Source organism: Brachypodium distachyon, chromosome 2 (genome assembly GCF_000005505.3).
Source record: "Brachypodium distachyon strain Bd21 chromosome 2, Brachypodium_distachyon_v3.0, whole genome shotgun sequence".
Lineage (NCBI taxonomy): Eukaryota > Viridiplantae > Streptophyta > Magnoliopsida > Poales > Poaceae > Brachypodium > Brachypodium distachyon.
Window position 1 is genome coordinate 47,853,233 of NC_016132.3, and position 21,351 is coordinate 47,874,583.

At 46.5% G+C, this 21,351-nt stretch overlaps 5 protein-coding genes and 1 long non-coding RNA gene across 9 annotated transcripts; 3 read left to right on the forward strand and 3 right to left on the reverse strand.

The window, feature by feature from the left end:
* Positions 1–429: 429 nt before the first annotated feature.
* Positions 430–1,528, reverse strand: LOC100836956 (germin-like protein 1-2). Its single transcript, XM_003569594.3, has one exon. It carries the CDS (start codon positions 1,443–1,445, stop codon positions 774–776), a length of 672 nt encoding a protein of 223 aa, XP_003569642.1. The 5' UTR covers positions 1,446–1,528; the 3' UTR covers positions 430–773.
* A 4,703-nt stretch (positions 1,529–6,231) lies between these two features.
* On the forward strand, positions 6,232–7,155 carry LOC100846908 (germin-like protein 1-2). Its single transcript, XM_003566990.2, has one exon. The coding sequence runs from the start codon at positions 6,331–6,333 to the stop codon at positions 6,994–6,996; it is 666 nt and encodes a 221-aa protein (XP_003567038.1). The 5' UTR covers positions 6,232–6,330; the 3' UTR covers positions 6,997–7,155.
* Positions 7,156–7,498: 343 nt separating this feature from the next.
* LOC100836643 (late embryogenesis abundant protein 14) lies at positions 7,499–8,650 on the reverse strand. The gene is made up of 3 exons (XM_003569593.3): positions 8,467–8,650; positions 7,997–8,371; positions 7,499–7,885 (listed from the first exon to the last, which is right to left on the reverse strand). Exons 1-3 carry the CDS (start codon positions 8,524–8,526, stop codon positions 7,742–7,744), a joined length of 579 nt encoding a protein of 192 aa, XP_003569641.1. The 5' UTR covers positions 8,527–8,650; the 3' UTR covers positions 7,499–7,741.
* A 3,090-nt stretch (positions 8,651–11,740) lies between these two features.
* LOC100838181 (protein PLASTID TRANSCRIPTIONALLY ACTIVE 7) lies at positions 11,741–16,879 on the reverse strand. Of its 4 annotated transcripts, none has more exons than XM_010233908.2 (4): positions 16,629–16,879; positions 16,441–16,521; positions 15,320–15,675; positions 11,741–12,124 (listed from the first exon to the last, which is right to left on the reverse strand). In XM_010233908.2, exons 1-3 carry the CDS (start codon positions 16,758–16,760, stop codon positions 15,343–15,345), a joined length of 546 nt encoding a protein of 181 aa, XP_010232210.1. In that variant the 5' UTR covers positions 16,761–16,879; the 3' UTR covers positions 11,741–12,124; positions 15,320–15,342. The 4 variants fall into 4 exon arrangements, with proteins under 4 accessions (XP_010232210.1, XP_010232205.1, XP_010232208.1 ...); XM_010233903.2 differs by having other exon boundaries at positions 16,441–16,530; XM_010233906.3 differs by having other exon boundaries at positions 15,324–15,675; positions 16,629–16,878.
* On the forward strand, positions 14,146–15,191 carry LOC100837568. The gene is made up of 3 exons (XM_010233902.3): positions 14,146–14,340; positions 14,424–14,476; positions 14,758–15,191. The coding sequence occupies exons 1-3, from the start codon at positions 14,277–14,279 to the stop codon at positions 14,863–14,865; spliced, it is 225 nt and encodes a 74-aa protein (XP_010232204.1). The 5' UTR covers positions 14,146–14,276; the 3' UTR covers positions 14,866–15,191.
* A 2,662-nt stretch (positions 16,880–19,541) lies between the features above and the next one.
* On the forward strand, positions 19,542–21,150 carry LOC112271091. The gene is made up of 2 exons (XR_002963928.1): positions 19,542–19,994; positions 20,712–21,150. It is a non-coding gene; the product is annotated as an uncharacterized LOC112271091 (long non-coding RNA).
* Positions 21,151–21,351: the final 201 nt, after the last annotated feature.

A 21,351-nucleotide genomic window follows, 5' to 3' on the forward strand; every position in this document is an offset into this window, starting at 1 on the left:
AAATAAAATCCCCATATAGGAAAAAAAATTCTAAGATTCACATTCTCTAAAATTCTATGGAAATACTTTGAATCAAAGAGGCCCCAGATGGGTGGATAGAAGGAAAGGAAATGGAAATGGGTCTGCCATCTTGCTATATTGCAACGGGAATTATTAGGCCCACGGCCAACTACCATGGGTATAGTTTTCCATCTATGTTTCTCCATCCTATCAATTGAAACATATTTGAATTTAAAATTTTGTGTCACGTGTAGATACGTAATTTTGTGTTAGTGTTCTCAGATCTTTTACATAATTTTTACGTTTTGTTAATGTTTTTGTAACTTTATTTTTATACTTTTGTATATATATTTTAGGAAAATGACTGTTGGACTCAACGGTTCGATTAGAAGAATAACACGGTAGAAAAGGGATTGACGGAACTCTTGTGGTTTATATTTGGTCACTTAACGTGGGAAGGAGGGAGTAACATTTTCTCTCTCTGTTGTATACATCTTATACTGGCCTTTTACAAGAAAAACAGTTGACTAAGCAGCAAGCCAGCGACCTCTGCAGGCGGGCAAACAAACACACACATGCACACAGCACACCCCACAGATCGAGAAACAGTACAGAGACTCGAATACAGAAGTACAAGAACAATGTGAATAAATGAAAGAATACACATACATGCATGCACGCACGCAAACAATGAGTACTGGCACACTGCGTAGCTGCGCCAGCAATTGATTCAGCAGATGAACTGCTAGAAGAACGAACACTCGTTTCCGCGATCAGAAGCCGGCGAATCTGGACTTGATAACATCGACTTCGTCCTCGCCCATGAGAAACGTCTTGGCGAGCACCTCCATGGGCACGGCCGGCTTGGTCGCAAAGAGCGAGAACGTCGGCGTGACCACGCCGGGCGACTGGGCGTCGAACATGGCCATGAACACGGCGTCGCCGGTGCCCACATTGAGCTGGAAGTGCTGCAGCCCGCGGGGCACGACGAAGAGCTCGTTCTCCTTCACCACCTTGGAGTAGAGCCGGTTGAGCCCGGAGGTGAAGCCTACCATGACCTCGCCCTTGAGCACCAGCACGAGCTCCGAGGCGCGCGGGTGCGAGTGCGGCGGGTTCAGGCCCCCCGGCGCAAGGTCGGTGCGCGTGATGGAGAGCCCCAGCGTGTTCAGCCCCGGGAAGGCCGCCACGGTGGCGCGCGTGGAGTTGACGCCGAAGGGGTTGCTGGTGTTGCCCGCCGAGATAATGGCGGCCGAGAAGAAGTCATCGTCCACCACTGTGGCCGCTGGTTTGCACGGGAACCCGTCGAGCGCCGTCGCGGCCTTCAGGTCGGCCACGCAGAAGTCCTGAAGCGGCGTGGGGTCCGAGAGAACGAGCCAGGGCGCTGCGGCGAGGGCCACCGCGACCAGCAGCACCACCTGGAGGGTAACGTAGCGAGCTGATGCCATCAGGTTCAGATGTATGTATACCTTGCACGAATCGTTTTCTTGTGGTCTCTGGGGTTGGGTTCTGTACGTGGATAATTAGCTAAGACTTCTTGGCGTGGTGACTATGTGTTGCGTTGGTTCGTTATATATAGAGAGGGGGGAATCCTAGTGCACCGATCAGTGGTGCGTGCACGGGGGGCAGTTGATGTGGATGCTGATCGATGCTGCTGCCGGCGGTTTACTGGGTCTCAAAAGCGCGTGCACTGCAGCTGGTGATGGACCGATGATACTGAGGCGATTCTGGGTTAGCTCGTCGTGACCCTTTTGCTGTCGGGGACTCTTAATTTGTCGGGGGAAGACACCATTTGGCGGTTCGATCGGCCTCAGATTGGAGTCGAAAAAGCTATGCCCGGCACCGGCAGCGTGCGCCCGATCCCCCTGTGGCGTGCAGGTGCTGAGGTGCAACGCAAACGCAGATAAAGCTGTGGCCTTCCGCCCTTTCTTTTTGACGCAAAGATGTACTGCATGCACGCATGATCCTTTTTATGTCGCGGCTGATGAGAATCACATGTGACATCGCGTTATGATACAGGGAGATGGAAGAGGTCTATTCTGATGATATCAACGTTGCTTAAGCCAATAAAAAGGGGGAAATGATTCTATAGGACATCATCTTTTGCCTCGTCAACTTAGACCTATCTTGGAATAACTCACCACCTGTCAAGACCAATCTCCATAACTAGCTACTCCTCTTCCTCCCAAAATACTCCACTGTCAATCTCACCAACAGGCCCGAGGCCATTTGCTTACCTTATCAATGCTCCTCAGACGGCACAATTGTGCTTCAATGTGTAAGATACCCAAAAGCCGATTTCATAATAGGATGCCACCACAAATTACGACCAAATATTGTACCAGAATGCTTCGAAGTAAACTCAAACTTAGCTATCAACTATCGATAGCATGATCTCAAGTCTTAACCATCCAATTTAGTTAGTACTTATGAATTGGCTCACCTATGTACTACCCAAACATATGTTACTGCTGTCAAAATCTTTCTAGAGGTTGTGTTTTTTTTAATAAAAAAATCGCATCTTACAGTAGTGGTGGTACCCCTCACCGTCTCACGGAGGAGATAACCAAATCTAACTCAGATACAGGCTACCAAATAAGATCATGATGTCTCAACATATACAGACTACTACTAAACAACATCTCTGCTCAGCATTTCTGAACGGATACAAGCTACACGGTTGTATATTTGTATGTACTCAGCACGTCTAGGATCAACATCTCCCTTTATAAAAAAGAAAAGTAAATTTCACAAAACCACACATATTGGGGCAGGCTTCTCACGCAGTCACCACTTTTGCTAATTTGTCCGAAAAACCACACATTTTCAGTCACAATGTAACAACAAGCCCGTAATGACGTGATTAAGCGATTTGGCAGTTTTCCTTACAGGTCGGGCCAACCTGTCAGGTGACAGGTCGGACAAATCCGACCCGACCCGACCCGTTATGCCAGAATCTTAGCCCTTCTCTTTCCCGAGCCCTCCACAGTCAACCACCCACCTCCATCCATGGCCACGTACGGCAGCCATGGCCTTCTCCCCGGCTCTCCACCACTCGCCTCGGCTCCGCCACTTTCTCCTCCGGGATGGCATCTCTAGCCCGAGGTCGAACAGCGTGTCCGGGATGGCGTCGTTGAGGCCATTGCCTCTCAGCCTCTCAGGTGGAGCTCCGCGAGCTTGGTGCAGCCGGACATGGAGTCCGGGATGGGACCCGCGAGCAGGTTCACGGACAGTCTGACAAGAAGAACATCGAGGAGAGACGCCCGATGGATCCCGGGAGCATGCTGTTGAAGGCGTTGGAGCTGAGGTCGAGGCTGCAGGTGCGGGCAGAAGCCGATTTCCACGGGGACGGCGCCGGAGAACCTGTTGCAGCTGGTCGATGGTTTTTAGATTATGGAGGTTGACAATGCTGGCGGCGCTCGGTCAAAAGTGATGTTGTCTTACCGGGCTAACGGGTCGGGTCGGGTTTGTTTGACTGTCACCTGATAGGTGGGCCCGACCTATAAGAAAAACTGTCAAATCGCTTAATCACGTCATTACGGGCTTGTTGTTACATTGTGACCGGAAATGCGTGGTTTTCTGGGCAAATTAGCAAAAGTGGTGCCAACCTACCAAACACACCTTATATGGCTCCAGTGAGGTCATAAGGGGCGTCAATGGCTTCGAGAGGGGCGGGGCGACGATCTGGAGGAGAGGGGCGACATCGGCATCATTAGACGATAAAGTGACATGGGGTATTTAAAAAAGTGTTCGTGCGACTCTCCAAATAGGTGCTTATCCACGACATTGCTCTTTGTCGCCCTGATGGCCTGATGTATCCTCCCCAGCCATGACATAACAAGAAATGATCGATTTATGTGACATACAATTAAATAAAGTACTCCCTCCGTCCAACAAAGGATGTCTCAAGTTTGTCAAAATTTGGATGTATTTAGATGTGACTTAGTATATAGATACATTCAAATTTAGTCAAAGTTGAGACAGCCTTTGTTGGACCGAGGAAGTATGATAAATAATTAAAGTGATAGGAGAAATGTGATGAAAATATATCATAAAACTCAAAATGATACTCTCTCCGTCCAACAAAAGATGACTCAAGTTTGTCAAAATTTAGATGAATCTAGACATGACTTAATGTATAGATGCATTCAAATTTAGTCAAAATTGAGACATCCTTTGTTGGACGGAGGGAGTACGATGCATTTGGATATCGAGCTGCCCCAATCCTAAATTCGTACTCATGCTCAAGTATGTATGGTTTGAAGTTAAACACATGTCATACGGACTACGGAGTAGGTGTATCTTGAATCTTCAATAAAGAATACTTGAAAATGCTAGCAAAGAAATGTGCAACCCATCGGTATTTGTCCTAAAAATTCTTATTTTTTCTTCTTTTGAAGAAAAGAACTAAAATCAAATTATATATTACTCAGAAGATAGGTTAAGTATAATCTTCCGTACATAATCCTAACACGTTGTCAAGTCCGGACGAAGACAAACAACCATGCTAAGGATTAAAAACCCATTGCATTTTGTTTTGATATCATGGTTAAAATCCTTTGTCCCGCACAATTTTTGAAACCATCGCGTGACTGATGTATTTGGTTATTGCGGTGTGGGCCTCATGGCACACATTTGCACTGGGGAGACCATGACCCAACAACAGGCCCGTTGAGGGGCCACTACAGATAAATGGACTGTGCAGAAAAACGAAATTTTCAATCAGACGCATCCGGCAATGCACGAGCCGTCTCAGCCCAGTTCTTTGGAGCTTCCTCTGGGAAGCTGCCCTCCTCACGTTTCTCGAGGAAAATGGGGAAGGGCAGTTTTTTTGAGAAGATGATCTTAGAAGCCGAATAAAATCCGTGTGACTATCATGATCTATTCCGTGCAGCTTGTGGATCTCACGACTCATAGTTTCATCATCTTTCTCATCGTTTCGGCGATGATTTCACGGCTCAACCTCACTTTACTATGCGTTTGTCCTTGGCCACCTTGTGTTCAACAATCTCAAGTTCTCACCCGCCGGAGTGCAGCTCGTTCAGATTTGGTCTTCTACTATTTCGTCACGAGATATTTGAAAAAAAATCAAGATACGAATGACGCAAGGAGAGAAGATGACTTCAAAGGTTTTTGGTGTAACTTTCACTATCTGAAATATTTGTTGTCGTTAATTTTTTCGTCAAGTGCACTCAGTTCGTTGAATAAACTAGCTAGATGCACATGCATTGCTACGGAATCAAAAACAGTATACATTACATGGATGAGCTTTTGAAAATTTATATGTTCATATTTTCCAATTTTATGCTAAATAAGATTTTATTCAAAAAAATATGAAAGTATATGTAAACCAATCTATAATCAAAAGATCACAAGACATTTATATACCATATTGAATGGTTGGGAGTCAAATGATCGATTAAAAATCTAGGAAGAAGCCTACATAGGGTGAAGGTGAACAGACGATCACCAGTTCAAATTGTTATAAGTGTAAAGATAAAGCCAAATCGTCTTTCTTAAAAAACAGTAGGCACTCCATTTAATTACTGTCTAAGAGTATTGATCGTCGTTCAGTTGGTCTGACCCCGTAATTCCATTGTGGTGAACCAGTGAACGTACTGCTTGTCTGCTTATTTGTCCGTGGCTTGTTCTATGCCCGAGCACCATGAAGGGCAGCCACATCCGTAGACCCGTACGCAGATGGAATTCCCCAGTCAGGAGGTGGTGTGCGCGCAGGGCACCTCAAATGGATCGAGCGAGTAGTACATACTTGTGAGCAACTTGAAACCCAGATGCGGATCGGCATTTTCGCAGCTAGAACGAAGAGCGTCCAGCTATTGGGCACCTGCGCCGGACACAAACACTAGAACCCGTCGCTGCGCGCCGGAAGTTCAACTCGATCCCATCATAGGCCAAATGGTGTCGTAACCTTCGACAGCGACAAACAGTCACGACGAGCATGCAATAGATTAATAAAGCCCCCCATCAGAGCGTTATCATTGGTTAGCCAAATGGTGCCGCGACCTCGTCAGGGACAAACAGCCAGGACGAGCAACAAATTAATTAACGAGTTATCATTGGTTCCTCGATGTCTGCCATGCACGAGCTTTGCGACCCAGTAAGCCGCCGGCAGCAGCGCATCAGTGCATCAACTCCAGTCGTGCATGCACTGCGCCGCGCGCTATCTATAAGTCAAGAAACCGCAAAGCAGAGTCACCACAAGTTAAAGAGGACACTGCGATTCCACGGAGCCAAACGGCAGGGGAGCAATTCGTGTGAGCATAGGACTTTACGAGTCAGTAGACTCCTAGGATCGATACTTCCACCTGATCGATGGCATCGGCTCGCTACGTCACGCTCCAGGTGCTGGTCACGCTGGCCCTGGCCACGGCGCCCTGGGTCGTTCTCTCAGACCCGCCGCCGCTTCAGGACTTCTGCGTGGCCGACCTGACGGGCACGACGTCGCTCGACGGGTTCCCGTGCAAGCCAGCGGCGTCGGTGGTGGACGACGACTTCTTCTCGGGCGCCATGATCTCCGCGGGCGACACCGGCAACCCTTTCGGCGTCAACTCCACACGCGCCACGGTGTCGGCCTTCCCGGGCCTGAACACGCTGGGGCTCTCCATCACGCGCACCGACCTGGCCCCAGGCGGCCTGAACCCGCCGCACTCGCACCCGCGCGCCTCGGAGCTCGTGCTGGTGCTCAAGGGCGAGGTCATGGTGGGCTTCACCTCCGGGCTCAACCGGCTCTACTCCAAGGTGGTGAAGGAGAACGAGCTCTACGTCGTGCCCCGCGGCCTGCAGCACTTCCAGCTCAACGTCGGCACCGGCGACGCCGTGTTCATGGCCATGTTCGACGCACAGTCCCCCGGCGTCATCGTTCCGACGTTCTCGCTCTTCTCCACCAAGCCGGCCATGCCCATGGAGGTGCTCACCAAGACGTTCCTCATGGACGAGGACGAAATCAGCGCCCTCAAAACCAAGTTCGCCCCATTCTGAGTTTCTGACCCTGCATGCTATTGGTGTTCGATCCGAGCGGTTCAGCTGCTGCTGATGCTACCCACTGGCCAGTACCCCTTTTCGTTTTAAGCGTGTGTATGGCGTTGTCTATGTATCCGACCGACTTTCTTCCGACTAATCGTTTTATGTGTTTGCTTTGTGTGAACAACTTGCATGGTTGCTCCGTACACGAAGTCCGCAATAACCAGTCACTCCGTATTATCGGATGTTACGGAGTTATGGTTGTATTCTTGCAGCTCATACAGTCATACGCAAGCAGCCTTATAGGACCTGTATATGAGAGTCCAGATGCACCAATAAAAAATGAGGGTCCGAAAGCGAAAATGCACCATTTCTGCAACCATCCGGTTACCACCAGAACGAATTAAGGCAGATCTAAGGCAAATTATACACGCGTTACGAACTTAGGATATGATCCCAGTATCAGTACATCACCATCAATTCAGAAAGATCGCAACTGCGCTCACATTACTGGACAGACTTACAGAACAAAACAGTTCGAGTACACCTTTATTATATTCTGAAACGGAAACATCAAATGGAGGAGTCAAGGAATGCATCGGTGGGCATTTGTCTAGGTCCTGACACATTACAACCTCCACATGTAACACTAATTTAGAAACCAAAGTGGCAACAGACACGTAGAAATCAAACTACAACTTAGAAACATACATCAGGTAACACTTCGACAGTAGCACGATTAGTTGCCCTCCTTTTCGAAAGATTAGTAACCCTTCCCAGGCTTGTAAGTGCTCGTGTCCTTGCCGGGGACGTTAGTGCTGCTGCCGTTGTTGTCGGCGCCCATTCCGATGGTGTTCATCACCGCGTCCTTGGCCCCCACCGCCGCGCTCTTCACCGTCTCCCCTGCCTACAGACAAGACAGAATCCACACAAAAACATCCTTTTTCACATCGTCTATCACAAGATTAAAGATTTCACTAATTACTCTCCCCCAAAAAATGTAAATAAACAGCATTACCTGCACGAGGACGCTTCCTGTCTTGTCCTTGCCGGCCACCACGGTGTCCATGGCGTACTGCGCGGCGCCGGCGGCCTTCTGCTTGGCGGCCTCGGCGGTCTGCCCAATGTAGCTCCCGGTCTGCTGGGCCGTCTCGGCGGTCTTGTCCTTGGCCTCGAGGCCTTTCTCCTTGGTCACCTCCGCGGCGTCGCGGCCTTTGTTCATGGCTCGGCCCGTCGCGTCGGAGGCCATGTCCTTGGCCTCGTAAGCCTTTTCCTTGGTCGCCTCCTTGGCGTCGCCGCCCCTGCCCATGGCGCGGCCCGCGGCGTCGGACGCCGTGTCCTTGGCCTCCCGCGCCTTCTCCTGCGCCGCGCCCATCACGTGCCCCGTCTTCTCCTGCAATGCAATGCACACGCAGTGTAAGAAGTGTTAGTGACCGACCGCAAAAAAAATGAGAGATCTTGGATTCGTGGAGAGTGCAAGGAACTGACCTCGGTGCGGGCCTTGGCCTCCCCGGCGCGGTAGCTAGCCTGATCCTGACGAGAAGCCATTGCAAAGCTAAAAAGCAGATGCTCGAACTAAAAGCGTGGATACGGATAGTGTTAGCGGTACGATGTAAAGTTGCCTTCGAAGGATTTTAGCAATGATGGGGAGAGAGCTGTGTTGTTTGTTGTGGTGAGCAGCTTGGTTGCCTGGTGATTTTATAGCGGTTGAGCTGGGAGGAGAGGGCTGGGCACGTGTCGCGCGAGGGGGTGTACATGAGCGCCACGTCGGGGGGACACGCGTTGTGCTGGGCAGGGGCGATCCAGGTGTCCGCGTTTGGCTGGCTCGAACCGGTGCAGCAGGAGGAGAAGAAAACAGGAAAAAAGAAAGACAGGGACGACGCGGCGGATGGGCTCGGGCATCGAGGCCGGTGAGTGACGGGTTGTGAAGAATGAAGATACGCCCAACGCCCCAGACGATCATGAATCGTGATGGGCTTATTTTGTTTGTGCGGCTGCGAGCTCGCCACACCGTAATGGGCTCTGCTCGGCCTCTGGAGGTATGCCGACCAGGCATGTATCGCCGTGTCGGCGTTCGTCTCGGTTTTGCCCACCAGGCCACGTCGATGAGGTGATACTAGATCTTGTCTATCTACTCGTGGCAATATCAAAACTTCGGTAAAACGGAGAACTGAATTAAATTAGTTTTCCAAAACGTCGTTTAGGATGGAACGTAGGCAGTATTAACTTATGCAAACATCATTGTAGTGTTTTTTTTATCACTTCAAGGCATTCAATAATCTTGCATATTTTAGCGAATGCAACAAGTCTCCATTTCGTTCGAACAGAAACATTGAAAAGATGCCACAACACATGTAGCCAGAAAGAAGCACTTTCCATGTCGTACGGCGGTGAAGTGACTTCCAGGTAAAATGAATATATGGACATAACTTTATGCAACAACAAGGAAACGTAGCATGAAAATAACCAGTACAACAGACGTCCAGAGTCATTGTGACCAACGCCAGATCTAGGAACTTGTGATGCCCGAGGAAAAAGAAAAGGACCATTTTATTTTGTACCTTTGACTTCCAATTTTATCAACTTCTATTTTTTTTAGCTTTTGATATTTTTCAACTTTTTACTTTCACGTTTTCAGTTGAAGCTTTTAATTTTCAACTTCCATTTTCGAATTTTTTAATGTTCGCAGAATTTAAAAAACAAACAATCACCGACGAGCTCTCGACGGTGGAGCCACAAGGTGGCGAGCTTCCAGCGGTGGATCTACACGGCAGCAAGCTCCCGACGCCGCGTGGGGTGCTCGAGATCCGTGAGCCGTCAGGCTTGACGACGTGACGCGAGAAAGCGGCACAAAGGCGCGGCCGGGACACTTGGTGCAAGTCGTCCACGAGGAACGGATGACCATAGAAGAGGAAGTTCGATACTGTGCGCCCTTGCATCACATTTTATGATATCGTGCAACTAGGCTCTGCACAAAGACACATGTTGCTGGAATTTTTCAAGAACCGCCAAGTATAATATAGAAAGAAGTAATAACATTGGGGGTACAAAAACATGTATCGCGCGAGCAATTTAGTACAACAACTTGCAAAATAAGATCAGGTGGTACAAAACTTGACTTGCGGGTGCACTTTTGGTCAGAGCCAATGGAGGGGAAACACGTGGCTTGCCACACTGGATTTGGCACGCGTCGGATGACTTGTTCATTTTACAGAAAGCCCCCGTGCTTATTCGCTTTTGTAAAAAAAACGCCTACGAATCAAATCTCCTAACCCTACGTCCTGTCGCCACCGCCACCGCCGATTCCGTAGTGATCGCCTGGGACGACCTCGGTGTTTGTGGTGAAAGATGGAACGGTTCGGTTCGTGCGCGGGGGAGAGAGGCGAAGGGGCAGAGGAAGTAATCGAAGGGGCAGGGAGCGAAACAAGAAAAATTAATCTTATAGGGTGTTTGTTTTGCAAAAATGCAACTTGCCTGAGAAACGTAGGGGCCTAAAAAACATAGCGAAGGGCTTATACGCAAATGTACAAACCAGTCTGAACTCCACGTGGCGCTGACATGGCTAATTTCGGACTAATCCAACCAAAAGTGCACCCAGAAGTCAAGTTCGTGTACCATCTGGCCCCATTTTGCAAGTTGTTTTACTAAATTGCTCGCGCGATACAATTTCTTGCACCCAGTGTTATTACCTCGAAAGAGAATATAGAAATACACACACCTACATATACCCCACCACACATGCATATTTTCATTGCACGTGCCAAAAGATGAAGTCGTGGAGCATCGGGATTGACCTTGTCACCACGGACGACTCTCTGTCAACGAGTATGCCACCTCCCTGAAATGAATAATCCTACTTAATTTTTTTTATGTTTTGTTTTCGTTTAGTACTACCTCCGATCCATATTAGTTGTCGAAATATTACATGTATCTAGACACTTTTTGGTCATAGATACATCCATGTCTGGGACAAATTTGAGACAATTAATATGGATCGGAGGGAGAATGTATTAGTGCCGTTGGTTCCTACAGGGCTATTTGAAACTTACAAAGGTACATGTCTAGACCAGTACAATTTGTGCTGCTAGATTTTTCACTTTTGTTTGTATGAAGCCTTGCGAACAATTTGTTTTACTAATCTGTACTCACTACGGTATTATAATCTGGGTCGGTGGCTCCAACTAGTACAATCATGAATTATCGGCGTGAATATCCAGACGGCTTCACAATGGGACAACCGGATCAACTTGATCTTCTTCCCAAAAAAAAGATTAACTTGATCAACTTCTCGTAAGTTAAAATTCAGGATATGGTTGCCTCCAAAAGGATAATCAACCTCCATTAGTCATTACGTAGCTTCTCTCCTGCCTTGGAGTACTACCAGTAGTCCAGTGCCAGGCAGCTAAGTTCCCTTCGCTCAAATAAGGTAACTCTGTCCCAAACCTTAAATTTGTGGAAAATATCAATATCGGTACAATAGATCAAGACAACAATAACATGGGCAGATGGATCTCTGATTAATCATGGCTTTGATGAGAAATGATGACCCACACAGTGTTTTTTAATGCAAATATCGTCCAGCGAATCTCGGCATTCTGATCGCAGGCACTGAAGCAATACAAACAACAGTCTAGAACGAATAGGCTCCACTGCCTTCACCAGACATTATATAACCTGGAGAGCTGGCTGCAACTTTTAAGAGATCTGGAGAGATGCAGAGGACATTGGTTATCCTCTTTTTGGGAAAAAAAAGAGATCTGGAGATGGAGAACATCTTGAATTTTTGTTTTTTCCAAGCATTATTCAGAGCTTTCACAGCTCCTCTCACACTGTGCAGTGTATACACTTCAGCGCTCCATTCTGAAAGGAGGTCCATTTTTTTTTTCAAGAATGCAACCCAGCGGGTGTATCATCAATATAAGAAGGAAGGGCCAGAAGGCCAGTTACAACACCGTACCAGCGGTTACAACGCCACAAGGGTTGCCCAAAAACACAAAAACCCTTACGTAGCGTCTAGCAACCCACTCGCCAACATGGCAGCAAACGACGGAGCACATAGACCCGCACTCGCCCAACGCACCAACTCCTCCCGGATGTTGTGAAGGACCGTCAGAAAGGAGGTCCCATCAACTCGTGCTCCCTGATCCTGTAAAATTTTATGCTGAAAGGTTAGAGCTTAGAAGCATGCTTAGTCCCTTTGTCACATAGCTTTTCCGAATTTCACCCAGTGATTTATTGAGAATGAAAAGAATGCCCGAAATAAGAAAATCACAAAGATAGCAATTGACCAGGCCATGGTAATCAAACCAGCGAACAGATTTAAATGGTTGCCTGCAAGAGAAAAGTTACGCGCGGAGAGATTCAGGTCACGGTAATCAAACCAGTGAACCACTGATCAAGAAACTTTGCTTTGAAGATCAGAAATACATCTCTATCTATAAGATGGTACGAAACAAATTGACAAGTAATAAAGCTAACCCATAGCTCCAAAATATCGTCATGGGGAAAGGACGCTTCTGGCTTTAAGTATTAGCTAACCATTCATAGTGCTTCTGACTGTTCTCATCTATTTTAAGTGCTTACGCATATTTAAGAAAAGATTTTCTGTCTGATGTTACAAAATGATTGTGCAACAGTAAAGATATAACATACCACCATGCTTTTTCCTGGAATAAAAAAGAACGTCGATCCATTTGCTCCACCGTATTCCTCTCCTACTGCTACTATGTTTCAGAATTTCTCGTTTCTGACTAAAAAGTTGTGCTCATGTACAAGATTCTTGGTAAGTGCTTAACTATATAGTTCATAATGGTCCTTGTGCTGACTGCTAAACCATCTCAGTGCAATCGCAATGTAACTATTGCACAGTCACACGTGCACTCTGGCATGATGTTGACATTTTCAGCATGATCATACAGTAGCTTCTTTACGTGTGTAGTCATGTTGTTCAGGAAAGATTATGTATGTGGTGTCGCACATGAAGGCAGCAAGGTAGTGGGATGCAGTTCCTAAAATCCTACTGCACTTGGGACTGTAAGGAACCAGTGGCTAGTCTATGGTAGGATAAAAAGCAGTGACTCTGAAATCGGTCTCTTGTTGCGTGCATTTGGCTCTCACAGGTCACAATACTGCGAACCAACAAATAGATGGTCAACTTCACATAGGTGCTCTCTGCCTAGGATGACATAATGAGCGGCCAACAACACACCTGCATCTTGGTCGTGATCCTCTTGTTTTGCAAAGATGGTAGTGCAGTGGATACATGAGTGGTTAGGTCACAGAGCCAACCATATACAGAACGGGCATACGGCCACATGGAACAGAAGGACAGCGTAGATACATAACAAGACAAATCAACAGAATATGTATGTGCATATGCCAGTTGGTACAAACAGCGATAGATAGGGAAGATCTCAAACAGGATGCCCACAAGACAACGGGCCAGTTCCTTTTTCCTTTTGACCGATGGATCCGTTAGTGGGAGTACTGTTACGCTTGCACTTGCAGCTCCCTCCATTTCCATTGCATTTTTTTTTCCACTCCACTCTCCTCTAGCACACTGTGACAGCTGTCAGTGTGCACTCACTCCACCTACTGTTGCCTGCCTCGTTTGTGCAGCGTTTACCATTTGATAGTGGGTGTACTGTACAAAATGCCAATTCTTGGTTATCTGATACTTTCACTTATTCAATTGGATTTTTTATTACTATGCTAATATTGTAAGTACTGGAAGTTTTATATTGCACCATGATAATATGAAGAGATGGCACTGTTTCATCATTATGACACACCAGTATTTTGTAGAATACCTGATGCTCATGAAAAAAACTAGGAGATATTCTAATTGTGACAAATTTTTACAGAGTAAAACCACCACTCTGAGCAAAGCTCATTAAGAAGACTGATAATTTGAAGCATAGTCGATGCTATCTACCGGTCAAAGCTATAGGGTGATGTTTCATCTACTATGATACAGATAGATGCAGAGTATAATACGATTAATACAAAAAATGCTTTAGAAGAATGTGCCACAGTTACTTAGGCATAGTTACTGGAAAAGCAAAAAACTTTTAAAGTAGCTTCAGACAAATGCAGTTGACCTTGCATTGTGGGACATCGAGTTTCATCATAATCTGTAGAACAATCATTACTGGTAGACCGTATCTAAAGTTATAACTTTCTCTCATTCCCACAGCCTGAACCATCATCCATGTATAAAAGGGGCAGAAGCACAATAGATTCTTGCCAACAATCCTCCAAAGAGAATAACACTCTACTAGCAGTTAACAGAGATAAACATGCCTAAACCCACTTTTGTACTCGCTATCACCCTTCTAATTGTTCTCTTCAATGCATCTGCAGGTATGGGGTTTGCTATTTGTTCTTACAAATATTTTACTTGGTCATTACATGCATATATTTGACTAATTTCTTCTGTCATGCAGGCCAAAACATAGTGGTAGAAATTGATAATGCTGTTTCTTCCAAGTCGATAAAGGTCCGTCTAAGTTGATATCAAAGCTCTCGACATGTGTTCAGTATGTTTTGTTACTTACATTCCATTTATGCGAGTACTACTTAACACTTTCTAGCTCTTGATGTTATACTCTAATGTTGTCATGGCTCGCCACTTTTGCTAGATAACTTATCTTCACTAGAGAAAGCAAAATATAGCTTATGCTTCAAATCAACAAATACCAGATAACCAGAATTAGAATGTTTGCGTCTCATTCATGTGCTTAATTAAAAATATTTTTGTTGTTTACGCTCTAAATACAGGGGCATAGCAGAAAGATTCTCACAGAGATTCAGGATTATGACTATGGAGGCGCAAACTCTAGGCATGATCCACGCAGAAGGCCAGGTAATGGTGGAAGGAACGGCTAGAGAGCTAAGCTCCTTCATACATATCCCCACATATGATCATGTGAAGACGCTACTACATGAAAGGGGATTGTATAAGGGACCAGTCACTTGCTGTAGCAAGACTATATGAATTTCCCTGTTGTATGCTTTATATATCCAAATGGACCAGAGAGCCTGATAGATATACTCTTACCCTATAAATAGTCTAGTGGCGTGAAGTTGAGACTGGTTCACTTTAAAGGGTGCTAGATGGACTACTAATACGTACTTGAGGCACTGGATCATCTATGATACCATTTTGTTCGGTGATAAGTATTTCTTGTGAGCTCGTGCTATTCTGTTCTCAATGTTGACTAGAAGCAGCTTCTCCTACCATTACGCATGCTTATTGCAAGCACACTCATCACATATGCAATAATTCAAACAGGGGGGAGGCAGTAAAGAAGGTAATTGGAGAGTAAGTTGTGAGACATACTTACTATGAGCCTACGATTTTATTCAATGCCCTTCTTCTTTTATGAAATAAGGACCAGGCTTGATAGGATAAGGATAAAGGTAGCCCTCAGGCCGAGAAAACCCAGCTTCGTTCATGCGGTCACTGAGAACGTGTAGTATAGGCTTTTTCAATCCATACTCATTTCTGTGCTTCTCAAGATAGGTGTTAGCTTCTTCTGCCACCTCCATGGTGAACGCAAATCTATTCTCTTGAGACAACATCAGCTGGTTGATGTCCAAGCATACCAGCTTCCCATTTTCCCTTACTTTTCTCACTTTCTCTTCTAAGAAAGGGATTCGATCCAACTTGTACCGCAACATGTCATCCTCTTTGGTCTGCAACAAAAATAAGGAATTTTTAAGCATGGTGTCATCAAGGTGCTTGTGGATACATGGAAATAAGGAAAGAATGTAGAAGTGCAACAGCATTGCAACAATGCCCATCGATTTCATTTCGATGGTTTTTATCCATGGCATTTTTATTGTATATGTAAACAAAACAAAAAAGTGATATGCGGGTGCTTGAAGGCCTGCCTAATTGCTCAGAATGGCCAAGGAGTGTTGTATATGCGAGTGCGACACAGTTAACCCAAAAGGGGAAAAAGGAGGCTACTTCCTACAGATGACCATAAACCACAAGAAAGATGCTACGATGCTGAAGGGAATGTCTAGAAAAGTCCACGGCATAACAATATGTGACTCTTTTTTTACTGTCTTAAACAACCTGTAACTCAAAGCAAGGTCATGAGCCAGCATGACAGAAGGACACGCGCACAAATGTGTGCAAAGGGTCTTTTCATCGCACAGCCCGCTTAATCATAAATGTGTGTAAATGGTTTATAAACCACATGGTAATGGACACCAACTGGAGGTTCTCACTTCTCAGCACTCCTGAACATCACTGTCCACATTCCTAACTAAGGAAGCAAAAATTCTAGTCTCAGTTATATGGAAATGGATGTATTGTAATCTAATGCACATTAGAATCAGCTACTTGATCTGGAAACAAGCCCGTCCATCCATTCCACACCATCCTAATTCAGAACAACCACGCAGAGATAAGAAGACAGACATATAAGGTGACCGAATTGTTCCGCATACCAGTTTCCGGCGACGCCACACTCGCCGCCCACCGCTGACTCGCCCGTCCCCGCCTCCCTTCACACTCCCAGGCTCACTGCTCTGCTTTTTCTACGAGATAATTGAAACACCATGACAAAAATTGTGTGAGTTGGGCGAGGAGGGGAAAAAGGGGAAGGGAAACTAGGTTGCCAGTGGCGGGCTTCCACCTGAGCCTTCATGGAGATGGTAATACTGCTGCGGCTAGTCCTCCCGCCTGCTTGAGGCATGGAGAGGAGGCCAGCGGCGAGGTGCCCGTGGTGGTGGCAGGCGGTGTAGGAAGCGGCCATTACCATGGCCATTTTCTGGACCGCAGCCCGGAGATGTCAGCGGTTCTCGCTTCCTCACCTCATCCGGTTCTCGAACCGTTTGGTGACGACCCGCGCTGCAAGAAGGATTTTTTTGGGGGGATGCTGCAAGAAGGATATTTTTTTAGAGCAACCATCTAGATTTATTGATTCAAGAGATAAAGTACAAGAGATCGATATACGAACGAACACAAATAACAAAGATACTCAACAAAACTAAAATCTTCATTGTAGTCGAAGTAAACTTCTCTTGATCCATTCTTCGCATCTTGATACTTCTTCACATATTCGTTGACAAAATTGCAGAAGACGGAATACCATGCTTGCACAAGCTGAACTAACCTCAGAGGTTTTGAAAATCCGCATGAGCTGTCCACCTCAAACGGTGAGAACCTAAGATCATTGAACGCACCATGGCTGGGGTAATACTCTTTGCGAGACAAGCTATAAAACTGCTTCTCCGTCGATGAATCCACAAGGAAAAAGACCAGCAACCCGAAAAGACGTGTCTTGAGAACCACTGACTCCATAGCATAGGTTGCAACGCCTACACCAGGACGATGAAGGAGCCAGGACGCCAATCTTCTAGACGATGGCGTCTCCATAGTCAAGACGCCACCGAGAAGCACAAAAACCTAGCAAAAGAAGGTAGCAAAACCTGATGCCAGACGTTGATCTGTGGTTCCTCTCGTCTCTTAAGGCCAGATCGGCCATGAGAGACGAGGGGAACCGCTGGAGATTGAAGTTTCTTTGAAGAAGACGATGGCTAGGTCTTAGGCCTTCGCTTCCCGGGTCTTTTTCCTGCTGCAAGAAGGAATTATTTATGCCTATTCAGCATTTGGACGATAAAAATTAATCTTGGTATCCTAAAGCGGCCAAAAATGATCCCTACAGTAGGTGAGCTAGACTGCAAGAATCCAAGAATACATGAAGGATCAGCGTGCCAAAGGTAGTGATTTACTGATTTATGTGTACTTCGGGTTTGTTTCTGGCTTGACCAGTGGTTGGGCGCCGCTGCGTTGAAGGTGCGGTTTCCCGTCTGTTTGCTATCGCTGCTATATTGCGGTTGGTGAGGGCTTGCACAATCCTGTCCTTCTGTTCCACAGGTCCTGGGTCCGCTGGATATCCCGGAGTGGGTGGCCCTCGAGCAGGGGCTTGCGGGCGTCTCCCTGGTTGACCGGCCGGATAGCATTCATTGGACTCGAGACCTCGGGGGAGTTCTCCACGTCGACTTTATACGATAAGCTGATGTCCGGCCCCTCGGTTTGTTTCCTCAAAGAGATCTGGAAGATTCGCGTGCCGCTCAAGATTAAGGTGTTCCTCTGGCAGCTCTACCGCGGCTGGCTCCCGTCCAACGCTAACATCCACCGAAGGCATGGGCCGTCGGATGGGTTGTGTGTGATCTGTGGGGTCCCTGAAACGGCAGACCATATTTTCTTTGAGTGCTCGCTTGCCAGATTGATGTGGGCTTGCGTTCGGGAGATTTTGTCTTGTGATTGGGATCCCACTAATTTTGCCGGTTTTCTTGCTAGAATCCAGGGATTTTCGGGTATCTCTCGGAAAACAGTGTGGGTCTCTTTTGTTGCTCAGTGTTGGGCTATTTGGACGATTCGCAACAAATACACTATTGAAAAGAAGTTTCCGTCTCATCCTACTAACTATATTTTCAAAACGGCCTTCTTTCTGCAGCTTTGGTCCCCGATGGCGCCCCACAAGATCTCCCAAGCGCTCCTCTCTGCTGCGGCGGAGTTTAGGTGTCTCTTCGCCAACTTGAAGCCTCCCAGTGCTCATTAGTTCCACCTTTTGCCGGGTTGTGGCTGTTTTGTTGTGCTTTCATTTGCTGTTCCTCGCTTTATCTATAAAGCCAGGCACTGGTGTGCCTTCGTTCTATAAAACAAAAATTATGTGTACTATCCAAATATTGTTTTCTCTTACAATGCCCCTACACATTTCATGAGGCATTTGCTTGTAACCTTTTGAATAATTTGCAGTTTGCACTATATCAAATGACTACATAAAAGTTGAACAATAACCCCTTTCATCCAATTGAGTCTGTGGTGTGTGTAACTTGAGAATAATTTTAGAATAAATTCCCTTTTTTTTTACCCCTAAGTTCTGATTTTTTTGACAATTTCCCCATTTAGCAGGATTTCCGTTTTTTTACCCCATTTAAGAAAATGTGTTCCACAAATTAACTCATTTAAGTTTTTACTCCAAATCCCATTCGATCTGACAGATGGCCCCCACTTCCAGGCCGATGTGGTGTGCCACCTCGAAGGCGTACTCCTCTCAGGTGCGTTCGACGTTGTAGGTTTTCTCCTGGTGTGAACGTACGAAACCGACCCAGTCGCCCGGCCAGTGCCGAACCGGACCGGTCCCGTGGATGGATCCCACCCGACCTGTTTTTTCACCTGACCGTAGCGACTGGGTCGGGCCTTCCTCTGGCGCTCGATCCCCTTCTTTAGGTTTAGAAATTTGGGCTTACACTGTATGCATACTGAGCTCGGTGGCTTAGGCTGGGGGCTCTGGTCCCTACATTTTGTACCACAAACTGTGTGTTCTTGCGTTTTGGCCCTCCCTGATAGTTGTTATTTTGCTTTGGCCCTCTTATGTTTTTTTTTGAGCTCTTCTCTGGTACCCTGAGATCGACATGGGCCATCCGTTCCTAGGGTCTAGATCAATCTATACTGTCCTCACAAGATGAGCAGTGTATTGTAGTGCTTGGTCAAATAGAGCAGTACAAGGGCATCACATTTCCGCACGGGCCGGCCCAAACGGTCAAACTGGGCCGACCCTTTCATTTCCTCTCTCTCACCCAGTTGTCCCCGCCCCTTCCTCCCCCGATCCAGTGCCGCTGCCCTCCTCTCCCCCGATCCAACGCCGCCGCCGCGCCCTCCCGTCCCCGGCTCCGACGACACATAAGGAATCACCCCTTCCACCTCTTCCACCGCCCCGGTGCCAAACGTCCGTCGAGGCGCCCGTCGTCGCGGCTCTTGCCTCCGTTGCAGAGGCCCGAAGGACCAGCGGCTGCGCCGTCCAAGGAAACATCGTGCAGCTGCGACTCGCCGTGGCTGGCTGCGCGTTGCAGTGTCCAGTGTCCCGAGCCTCACAATGGCCAGCGACGGTAGCGGCCCGCGGCCTCGACGGCGCCCTTACCTGCGGCGAGGCACGACGGCGACAGCACGGCCGTGGTGGCTGTCATCGCAGCGTGATCACCGCCATGGTTAGGTACTGAACCTCGTATGTCAGTTCTTGAGCTTTTCTTATGCAGTTTCTTCCGCATTTTCTTGTAACCATATGCTTCGCTAGTTTTATCGCTGTCATACGAGTAGTCATGCAAATGCAAAGCTTGTTTTCAGTAGAGTTACGGAGTATTTCAGATGAAAACAAGAACATTATTAAAAATTGTTTTCAGTAGATAATGCACATAACAACAACAGCGTCTGGAAAGCTAAAGCAGAAACGAAGTAAAATATCTTTAACTAATCTTTGTTGAAGATAAAACACTGACGGGAGACAACCTCTCTTGCAACCCAAATAATTTACTTGGTATAAAATATTCAGAATAAAGTAAACTCTACATCTGTCTGTATTTAGGCTGTTGAGGAGAATACAGAGAAAATGAAATGCGAAGATGAAACCTAAGTTTAGCGAACCTGACTTTAAGAAAACTATGAGAATGCTTTGGAATGAATCCCTTCTGGTGCCGCACGTATTCGTACTTGTTCCTCTCGTCTTGTTACTTGCGTGGTATGGTGTTCATCGTCGAATCTACTAGGAGAGCCGGCAGCTGTCGCCTGGACGTGCCAATATCATCCTGAATAATAGGGTAGAAGTAGTCTCAATAGAGAGTGATTTCATGCACCTCTTTATTCATGAACTTCTCTTCTCTGCAATATCTTGCCTAAAATTTGTAGGCTTCTAAACATACTGTTGCTTCTGCAGTTTATTTACAGCAGCTGACAGTGATGATATCTGCACAGCAATACGGTTTATAAACAGCCAAAGACCATGACGACAATAATGGTGTTGGATGGGGATATGGTGCCAATATGCTGACAGAGTACCTTGTCGAAGTTGGAGAGTATACTCCTCTTACTGCTGCCGTTTGTATCAACAATCCTTTTGGTGTATCGACAAGCTTTGGATGGAATAGGGAGCGAGGAAGGCGCACGGCGACCTAAACCTGCTGTGCCAATGTGAAAGAACAAGGGCTTTTCCAGTTCTTCTAACTTGGGAATTTGCTTCAATTCTTCTAACTTGATATTTTGCTGTAATGGATAAAATACTTGCAGTACCAGAATCAATGTAAGGCATGCTTCAATGTAAATGTACAGAAAAATCTTGAATGAATGTGAATCTACATGAAATATTTATTTCTCTTGCTATAGACACAAAACCCATATTGTACTGGCATTGTCATGCCCTGTCATGATCTATTATGTTCCAGAAATGTATACATTTGGGTACAAAGACAATCAGATTTGCCGAAAACCTGATTTGCGCCAAATAAGGTGACCATAACATGCCCAAAAAAAGATGAGACTTCTGTAGATACGCATTCAAAAGAGCTGGTGAGTCACTT